The 11,235-nt window shown below is 36.5% G+C and overlaps 1 protein-coding gene across 4 annotated transcripts in view; it reads right to left on the reverse strand.

Annotated features, from left to right (window-relative positions):
* Positions 1 to 10,877, reverse strand: part of LOC121386175 (E3 SUMO-protein ligase PIAS2-like) — a 53,826-nt gene extending 42,949 nt beyond the window's left edge. For all 4 annotated transcript variants that reach the window (XM_041516991.1, XM_041517010.1, XM_041517001.1 and 1 more), the window contains exons 1-3: positions 10,853 to 10,877; positions 2,203 to 2,363; positions 1,025 to 1,125 (exon numbers count right to left, since the gene is read on the reverse strand). In XM_041516991.1, coding sequence (XP_041372925.1) covers positions 1,025 to 1,125; positions 2,203 to 2,363; positions 10,853 to 10,876 — 286 coding nt within the window. In that variant the 5' untranslated portion in view covers position 10,877. The remainder of the gene's footprint in view (positions 1 to 1,024; positions 1,126 to 2,202; positions 2,364 to 10,852) is intronic.
* Positions 10,878 to 11,235: the final 358 nt, after the last annotated feature.

Here is an 11,235-nt window from a genome sequence, read left to right on the forward strand (position 1 = left end):
TTACACCTTTCGACACCAACAGAGCATATTAGGAACAAACATGCATCCGACGTCTGAAAACACTTCTTTACGACATTACATAATCACAGATGCCATAGTATGTTGGCAGTACACACAGCCATTTTGTATCCTTACTTCGTCGCGAGGCAACAGTGTCATATGTCGGCAAAATTTGCAGACGTGTACTGCTTTTGAAAATAAGCCTTTAGTCATTCAATTAAAGGATTAACTTCGAACAATCAAGTCTACTATTTTATGACATTATGTAAATGAAGTAGGTACCAATCGTAGAAGGAATGATTAGAATGACAGTGAATGTGCCTTGATTATAATATATTTAATAATTGTTTGAAGGAAGGAAGGACATTTTTATTTAACAACGCACTCAACACATTGTATTTATGGTTATATGTCAGACATATGGTTAAGGACCACACAGAGAGAGAAAACCTGTTGTGGCCACTTCATGGGCTACATTTTTCCATTAGTAGCACTGGGTTGGTTACGTCCCGACCCTAATAATGGTTTGTGACACGATTCATCAGTGTACCCATTGCACCACAACTGGTATATCAAATGCCATGGTATGCGTTATCCTGTATGTGAGATGGTGCATATAGAAGATCCCTTGTTACTAATGGGAAAATGTAGCGGGTTTCCTCTCTAAGACCATATGTTAAAATTACAAAATGTTTGACACCCAATAGTCAATGATCAATAAATCAATGTCTGTCACTAAACAAAACAATGTTTGTAACAGCAATTTCGATATAAGGACAAAGTGACCTGGGGACAAACGTGTTCGTTGTAACGAGGTCTAACTGTACCTGTTTTATAATGTTAGCCTTTGAAACTAACTTTATACTGTTGGAAATGCATTAGCACGTGTCACTTCTTAAAATGAAAAAAGGGTTGGTTTTTTATCCATATTTAATGCAAAAACCTAGCCATTTTTTGTACCCCACCCCCATATAATCTGTAGCACCTCAACATCCTTTCCTGCTATCCTTACATGTTCTCTCACCTGGGGGTTGAGGCTGGGGATCAGGAATTGCCTGAGATGGACTCGTGCTTCCTGGATATATTGTGCGTCTCTTGTTTAAATTTGCTGAGTTGAAGATTTGTCTGAAAATAAAAACAAGAGTACCAGTGAGATATGTGAAAGAATGTAAATGTTATACGAATGTGCTATGATGGAGAATGTGAAAGAATGTAAATGTGTTATGAATGTGCTTTGATGGAGAATGTAAATGTGTTACGAATGTGCTATTACAATATGTTCACCATTGTGTATGTAAGAGGATGTTTGGGAGAAGCAGGCAAATATATATTTACTAAGCATAATAAGCTACTTTGCTTTAATGATTTCATAGTGAATAACATTAATTTCGGGTTTTATTCTCTTTTCTTTCTTTGGGGGGGGGGGGGGGGGGGGGGGGGGGGGGTCGTAACAGACGAGTGTACCAAAGAGATATTTGTTTTTAAATATATAAAAAAAAGTATACCCCTCTATTTTTCAGGATGAATTTTACTTATAGAATGCAGGACATTGCATTTCCTGACATTTAATTTTCAAAATTTTCAGGGGTATACCCTCAGTCTTCCTTTGAAATTCCGGCGTTTGGCACTCTTGATGCGAGTCTGACTCTCTCTCAACCGGAGATTGCTTAGATCCCATTACAAATTTTTCCTGCACATGTGCCTACTCACTGTTCCTTTTAACATTTAGTCAATTACATGTTAATTGCATGTACATACAGATAAAGCAAAATACCATGATTTACAAACGAAAGTTTGGTTTCGTGATTATACCGACACGCTATCAACATGGTTTCCCGAAAACTATCGTTTCCGAGAAATCCAGGGGCCTGACACGTGCACGCACACTGTACATAGCTGGGATAGATGGATAAAGAGAGACAGAGAGAGAGTGAGAGGGGTTGGGGGTCAGTTATAGTTTTTTTACTTTCACAACCCATCAAAGATGACGCTTCCTGCAGACTACGGAATTATAAAAATCGCAACTGTACAAAAGGGATAAAGAGGCAGTTTGTGTTCGGAAATTTTGGTTGGACCACAGATGACTGAAATGTAAATTTTACTTGTCTGTGGCGAGGAGACGAGTACTTTTGGCCATCCCTGCTTCTACCAATAAACACTAATTCAAAGAAAAAAAAGGGTTTTTTAAAGACCTTTACATACCTGTAAAGTTCTCTAATTTTGATTTGTACAGGCATTGTTGTTCCCTTCTGAACTAACTGTAGCGCCCTCTGTAACAGTTCCTGTTTTCTTCCACTTTTGTTCCTTCCTGCAAACCCTAACAGGACTTGTAGTTCGGAAACACGGAAACTCATCACCATATGCTGAAAGTAAGTAAAACGTTTCTGTAAACAACAAAAACATATAAACAAAATCAAACTGCAAAAACAAACAGTGCAACTGTTTTTGTCTCCAGGGTTTTACAGGCATTGAAATAAGCATGGTGTCTGGTAACCCATTTACAGGTTACCACAAAATATAGCCTGGTAACCTATAGGTTACCACAACAATATGAAAGTTAGAACATTGGTATGAGAAACATGGCTACAGGGGATGATTTTCTGCGATCATGAAAAAATGGACGGAGTCGCGGAATTTAATAACTATCGGAATCGGAGATTTAAAAAAATTAACCTTCGAATGTTGTATTTCTGGTTCAAGCACCATTATAAATGTTTTTGGTAGTTTCAATATTGATAACATATGCAAAGTGTTTTTGTATGCCAACTTTCGTGGACCGTACTCAGGGCTCAAAACGGCCTGTGGCCAGGTAGACAAAATGCGACCAATGTCCCGTTTGGGCGACTTAAATATTTATTTTAAATCATGGCATTAGTCGCCCAAATAATATTATGTGGACGATCTTCTTTAGAACTATGTGTATGAGCCACTATTAAGATTGTTATTTCACATTAAAATCATGCTCGTGGGTCTCTTACCATAATTTGCCAACATCCATTATTATTGTTTGGGCCACCATATTTTTTGGCGAGTTTCGAGCCCTGCGTACTGTAGGCGTAGCACTTTCAGAAGAACTGTTCATTCTTGGAATTTAGGCCAATCTAATTAAAATTAGCTCCACTATTACATGTGGATCTAAAGACAGCCAGCTGGAGCTCATGTCCACCAATCAAAACCTTACTTGCAGAATCCTGCCAGTGATTTAAAACTAACAACACTGCGTAGTCCCCAATGTCCAGGTAACATTTCGTCTGTAAATAATAATTTAAATATTGACCAATCACACTTCGCCTTTTATAACGTTATTTGGGAGCATACAAATTCTAAAAATATCGGACGAGTCTTATTTTAGTGGCCGCAGTACAGCAAACCATACCAATACGTACGGGGTGGGTTATCAGTCTTCAATTTTACATTAAAAATTATTTATTTATTTATAAAATATAAAAAAACTAAATCAGTCTTCAGTTTTACATTACAAATTATTTATTTTATAAAATAAAACATGTTTTAAGGCATTCGTAATTCACACGAAACATGTCGTATACCCTCAGGATAATTCGGAATCTTTTCAAATTATTTTTAAATCACTGGCAGGATTCTGCAAGTAAGGTTTTGATTGGTGGACATGAGCTCCAACTGGCTGTCTTTAGATCCACATGTAATAGTGGAGCTAATTTTAATTAGATTGAATTTAGGCTTAACTGCCATAAGCTTGCAACAAAGCATGTAACTGTTTACCCAGGTCACTTTGTTTATGCAGTGAAATTTAACTTGGAATGTTGATTATATAACAAGATTTCCAGGAAGTTCAATTTTGACATTTAAAAAAAATACGTATTACGATTCATAAGCATAACTGATTATGTGACACTTTTGTTGGAAAACACAATTTTGTAAAACTTTGAGGCATATTCGTTAATCTGTATTGAAGCATTTCACATTTAGTCTACTTGTAATACCACAAAATTATGTTTTTTAAATATGGCGGATGAAACAGTTCATACAGGTTTGAGAAAAAAAAATTCTTTTCAAGGACTTCTTCAAGTACTTAAATTCATTTTTTATTTAAATTCATTTTTCAAGGACATAAAAACATGTTTTAAATAAATTTACCTAGTAATAAAAAGTAGATTATCATTGCACATATAATTATACACTATTTCAAGTGTTCACTGACACTCCATGGTCTGCTGAATGGAGTCCTTAACCCCTCCCAACTTGGAATGTTTTTCCGTAATAGCATTTCTAGCCACATCATCACATGACGCTTCAAGAGTCTGAACATCAGCAAACAACCTTTTCTTTTCCCTGGTCAATTCTTCCAAGTTTTTACGCTTCACCGAGTTTCTATCACTGTTCTTTTGTTGTTCGTTCACCATTTCCAAATGCTGCTGGTATGCCTGCCTTGAAGCCTTGGCATACTGTATCATACTTTTTGTTATCTTAACATGCTTCACTCCACCTGCATTTCTGATAGCTTCATACACCATACACTGTGATGCACAACGACCACATCCGCATGCGCAAATACTTTGACTCAATCAGAGAAGAGTATTTGTGAATATTTAATTTCCGTGGACAGCCGAAGTACATATTTGGCGGGAATGACAAAGAAGTTTTGGATTGACACATAAATAAACCTACGGAAACGATTCAATTTTTTTTTACTAAAGCTAGGAAAGCCATGTTTCCTATTTTTTCAGGAGGGGAAAATAAAGGACTTTTTCAAAGACTTTTCACAAAAATACGATTTTTCAAGGTTTTCAAGGCCTTGAAAATACATGTACAAAATTCAGGTACTTTCAAGCACCTGTGCGAACCCTGATCAAAATAAAGTGTCACCGTACATTACCAGTTGCAAAAGTCACTCCTGATACAAGTCTCTCAATTTAGTAAGGACATGTACCTGTTGCTTTGTAAATTTTGTCACCATAGCATTGATTATGTACACATTGATAGGATCAAAGATCACATCAAAAGTAACAGGGCAACTCCATATTGGAGAGGACTTGATGCCAAAAAATAATATTCATAATTTAATGAAATAAATGATTGAAATCTATAGATTAATTACCCAATTTAACTAACAACAATAGTTTTCCCTAAAACAAATTTTCTTTTTGTACTACACGCCACTGGCAAACATTTCATATTTTAAGTTTAAAAGTTGACAAAAATATGGGTAAATTAGGCCTATCTATATTCCCTGAATGTAAAGCAATATTCTGCATATTTCATTAGATTTGTAATGTCACTACCCTGACTCTCAAACACCAAATAGTTAGAAACAGTCAACAAAAAGCATAGAGACTGAAATATAATTCATAGAAAAATGTTTTGCCACTGTAACGTCAAGTTACAAAAAAGTAACAAATCTGAGGGTATTCCAACATGTCATTCATAATTTTCTTGCCGATTGCCAAGGCAAACCGTAAAAAAATCCCATCAGTCCTTGATATTATATGAATGTAGCGTGAGAGTGGAATAAAATTGGTAACGTCAGTCACATGTAACGTCAGTCACGGGAAAACGGGGGCTGTAACGTCAGTCACTTTTCAACCAGTGAGCTATAACTAGGTCTTACTGAATTCTTTCTACATATATTTAACCTTTTCCCTAGATTTCCTCACATTTTAACTTAAACTTAATAAAAAGCATACACTATTGGTTCAAACAACGAGTAAACAAACTGAAATAGTAAAAAACTTCAGCAAAAATAGCCACCAAAAGTCGCCATTCACACTGTTTCTTCTTCTCCAGTTAGGCTAAACTATTGGGCAATAGATTGACTTCCCTATAGGCCTATTGTATTCTAAATAAGGTAAAACTTTCCTTACACATGTATATTCATAAATTTTTCCCCACAATGCACAGTACTTTCTGATATCAACAATTGAAGCAAAGAAACTAATGCTCCTTCCTTCGTCGAGGCAGCAAAGGATATGCCAAGAATAATAGTTAGAGAACTGTCGACAACAGACACTGAATGGCGTAATAATTCCCTCAAGTTGAATGAGGTGTTTGCTGATGCCCCGGCCATCAAAGGTATAGCTCGGTTCCACCACCTCCGTGTTAAACAGGGCAAGGTTGAGACATTCACTCTTGACTAATGATGTTGCCAATTCTTCCGACAAGACAGATGTGATCAAAATACCTGCTCAACATGCTGAAGCGATGAAGGCACCAATTGCAATAGATGATTGGTGGGCTGTCGAATACGATGGTGAACTCTTCCCTGGAGTAGTCAAGAATATTCAGAACAATAACTTTGAGGTCTCTGTTATGAAAAAAGTTGGTGCCTCATGGCAATGGCCATCCAAGGAGGATCAAATTTTCTATCACAAGTATCAAATGAAGAAGAAGCTGCAACCTCCAGTGATGATCAAATCAGAAATCACAGGGCTGCCACTTTTCTTGATTTTGATTAATTGGCAGATGGCAGTGGTACATATCATTCGCTAGTGAGCAATGTAACTTTGAAAATGTTTTCAATATAGTTTTAACGTAACATTGGAACGAATGCAAGACTTCTAATATGTCTAATGGCATGCTTCTGTTATGAATGAACTGTGAAATCTTACATATATCGAAATTGGTAACACTTTTCCAGTTACTGAATTAATATTCAACTGTAACATCAGTCACAGTAACACCAGTCACACACTGTCAAGTGACTATTCTGTAATTATCCTAATTAATGCACTTGTGTTTTCAACTTTTTTGTCATGTTTAACTTTCAGTGTTAAATTGTCTTGTTCCCCAGGATGAAAACTAATGTGTACCATGTTTTAAGTGAAGCTCCATTTTGAAATTTTCACGCCACCATTAGTTGTGCATCTGTAATGAAACTAGCTTGCAGCTACCACAAACAAGACAAACCTACTTATTACCTCTAACTTGTTGTAAAAGATGTATGTAATTGAAATGGTGGGCATTTCACCTCATTATATTAGTACAAATCCAATTATAAAACATTGAAGCGTTCTGGACAAACTGTAACGTCAGTCGCGTATAGTCAGTCACATACAATTATGTAATCATTATTTTAATGTTGTGGTTTTCCAATTTAGTAATGGTTTCTAGAAATGTGGTTTCATGTTGCCATGTTACCTAGGACAGAAACATTTGTTAACATTTCACGGTTTGAAGACAAATTTAAAATAAAGTTGACGTAATTTTTTATGTTTTTTTCGTGTAACGTCAGTCACGCAAATATTTTTCATCCCCATTCAGCGATACAAAAGAATATGAAAAAAAATGTTAATGTCACGAAGTAGACTTGGACCCCAGTATGCTTGATGCAAAATATAAAGAACTAGGCGGTACAGGTTTGATAGCCACACCACTGAATATGACCTCCAACCTCTCTGAATGTAACGTCAGTCACGGTGGAATTGCCCAACAGGGTTAATAGCCATAAAGACCAAACAAATTCAAAGACTTTCAAACACATTTGCCTGCCATTTTTAAAGACTTTACACAGCGACTATAGAATGTGATAAAAATAACCAATCAGTTCGTTTACATTGCTGTCCATTGCAAAAAAATTGAGCTTTTTTTTACGTACATCATGACAGATTACACCTTTAATTGGAAAATATCAAATGCATGCAGCTGTAAAAGATATCATCATTGCTTTGGCTATGATTTATAGAATTTAAAGACTTAAATTATTACAATTCAAAGACCTAAGAATATTTTTGATCAAATTCAAAGACTTTGAAGGAATTTAAAGACCACTACGAACCCTGAGTAAAAAAACCTGTGGCTGCAAAAGAAAGCTCTCTCAAATAAATAAAAAATGAAGCAGGCAACAGCCACTACCAATACCATGTTCAAGTCTAAAAATAAACATGAAGAGTTTATTCTTGATTTCATTAAATTATGTACGGTGTCCGATATAACTTAGTGAAAACTGAAAGAATTAGATCACTTTTCGAAAAAGACTGTCAACAAGGTGGACCTCTCCCACAAATGGCCACATTGCAAAAAGCATTTCACAAACATTTTAAAGCCCTCAAAAATGTGTTGACCAGACAACAGACTGCCGTGACCATAGCATTCTAAACATCATTGCCTTCTCGTAGGGACATGCCTATTTGATTGATGTCGTTAAAATGGATAAGTGTAACCATGCTACTTTGAGTCAGGTTGTCACCAACATGGAGATAGTCTAGAGTACTCTCGAAAGAAAGAATTGTTTTATTTAACGATGCACTCAACACATTTTATTTACGGTTATATGGCGTCAGACATATGGTTCAGGACCACACAGATTTTGAGAGGAAACCTGCTGTCGCCACTACATGGGCTACTCTTCCGATTGGCAGCAAGGGATCTTTTATTTGCGCTTCCCATAGGCAGGATAACACAAATCATGGCCCTTGTTGAACCAGTTATGGATCACTGGTCGGTGCAAGTGGTCTACCCATTGAGCCTTGCGGAGCACTCACTCAGGGTTTGGAGTCGGAACTCGGAACTTCTCGGCCGATTCCATCGATAAATAAGCGTACGTTCAACCAGTAGTTGTTTCCTAACGTTGGCTAGACTAGTTTTTACGCTACATGTTAAACAGAATGACCAGTCTGAGAACCAGTCCAAATAGCTCAGGACGTTTGCATTACTCGCTGTCGCTGAACTCGGATTTGAAAAACCGTAATCGGCCGATGTGATCCGAATGAGTTTCGAGAATGTTGTTGGCAGATAATTCTGCCATTATTGGTGTGAGCACCAATTTAACATGGCCGTGTCTACGATGTCGATACAAATATAGCAATGTTTTAAATATTTTAAGTTCTTCATTTGAAATGCAGAAAATGCGCGATAAACGCGTATTCTGGGATATACCTGAAACAAATTTTAGAAACCAGATGGAAAACAAAACCTGCTTGTGAAACGGTTTTTTTGGAAAGCATTTTGTGCGCTTTGAGCGGCAATTGTCGCCTGCTGCCTGCGAGCCTTGTGCAGATGTTATTTTGGATACCGGTAGTCAACACCTTTATTTAATATCCATAAATAAAATTATTTTCCAAAATAAAATGTTTTTCCTAACTACCTACCCTATATTTTTCCAGCATGTAATAGGAAACAAGTAATTTTTTTTTTTCGGCCTTATTGTTTTTCGTATATCTTCAAATCTTTATTAAAATAATATTAAAACTGATCGGTTCAGCAAAACCGGAACTGCCTCTGAATGTCAGATCGATAACATTTGGTTCAATTAAAAGACAAGTCTTCTTGTACTTAGTGTAAACTTTTTTGCACTTCTTTGAGGGCAAAATAAGGAGTAGGTCTTTCCACAAAGTCTACCAACACACAACAATATGGTAACCAAGATACCCCCCCCCCCCCCCCTTCTTCCTCCTTCATGGTTCATACAGACCTGGTGAACAGAAATTCCAGTACTTTGCAAGTATATTTTTCAGTTTTTCAAGTAGTCTTTGGCACAATGTTACAAGCAGTTTAACACACACATCACTAGTTAACTACAGCTGACCATTTTTCAGCACACGACTGGTTACCTGTCTCACTCATAAACCGGTTCAACTATTAGTAATGCACTGTTTCCAGTAGACAGCAGCCCAGTCTACTTTAATCTTCACACTGTGGTGCATATAGCAAGCGCAACAAGGACTTGTATGCCAGTCTATCTATATCAGCAGCAACACATATCACTTCCGGGTTTTGATTACGACAAATACCCGAGAAATACGTCAGCAAATACTTAATATTTTTTTCCAGATTTTAATCAGTAAGAGAGACATTCGGAAAAATATCCGCCCGGTCCCCCCTTCCCCTAACCCTAACCTTAACTCCAACCCTAACCCTAACCCCAACCCTCAACCCTAACTAAAAATAATAATGGAGGGGACCGGGCAGATATTATACCCTTTTCTGAATTTGCACAATTCCAGTACTTTTCAAGTACTACGTCAAAATTTAACCCTGTCCTTTTTGGGGGGGGGGGGGGGGGGGGTTAGGGTATGGTGCCGGGCAGCCACCTTCCTTTAATTTTCACCCAGTGAGAACACTGAGAAGCACAAATTTTTGCTACTTGAAATTATGTAGCCCTGAACATATCTGCTTTAGATTTTACTATTATTAGTATTAAAAACATGAAAAAGAAGATGTTATAACCTCTTTTTTAATTCTTTGTACCGTTATTAGCCCCTTTTTTGTGAAAATAGCCTGTATACACCTTTCCCTCCCTCCCCACAAGGGCTTTCTGCCAAAAAATAATTTGAGGGCATGTAATAAAACTAAAATAATGCCCTAACTAGGTTTAAAATGTTTTGGAACTGGACACTGCATTTCATGTACTATGACACCTTTTTAACAGTTCTTTAAAAATTATTAAAATATATCTATTACTTTCCAAGATTTTTGTGTACTTTACCCTCTGGCAGAAACTCTGCTATAGCATTTTATAACATTCCCTCTAACTGCGTTACATAACTGTTGAACGGCCCCTTAAATTTCACTTTCGATTCTTGTTAATTTCAGTTAACACTTTGGTACATTTTACACGATTTCTTTTGTAGTATTACAGAATTTATATATTATGACACATAGTTTGAATATTATACAATATATTCCTCTTCTAATATAAACATTAACCTAAAATCTGGTTGTTTTCATTCTTCTTTTTTTCACGATGTTCGTGGTTGTAATTTTCAGTTCGTGTTTATGAAACATTTTTTACAGTTTTCGTAAAACATCGATCGACAAACAACAAAATCATTCAATACTGTTGTCATTTGAGACCTTATATGTCAATACAAATCTAAGAATGTTCATAAAAGTCACTAAAATAACGTATTTATAAACAATATTTAAAATTTGCGCAAACCTTCAAATCTGCGGCGTCTGCCATTTCCGCTCTTTTGTTACGCATGCGCAATATTGTTACTCAAAAGGCGCACCTGCTCAACCTCGATTATTAAATGAACCTAAAAGGCTAAATTGACTCAGAGTCATAATCAACTAAAAGACTATTTGATGCACCTTTTCGGAACGTAACAGAATTGATAGTGTCTTTTGACTCCTGTATTTGTGAGGCTAGGGCTAGAGCCGCGTAAAATCTAAATTTTCAACGACCATACAAATGGTCATCAAGTACCGTACTGTATCTAAAATACACCAATTTTCTTAACTTGTGTTATAAGGTAGCTAGGCACTTAAGGTGATCTTAGCGCTAAGATGTCTTCATAAAACGGAGCCCAGATCGAATAC

The sequence above is a fragment of the Gigantopelta aegis genome, chromosome 2, assembly GCF_016097555.1.
Source record: "Gigantopelta aegis isolate Gae_Host chromosome 2, Gae_host_genome, whole genome shotgun sequence".
Taxonomy (NCBI): domain Eukaryota; kingdom Metazoa; phylum Mollusca; class Gastropoda; order Neomphalida; family Peltospiridae; genus Gigantopelta; species Gigantopelta aegis.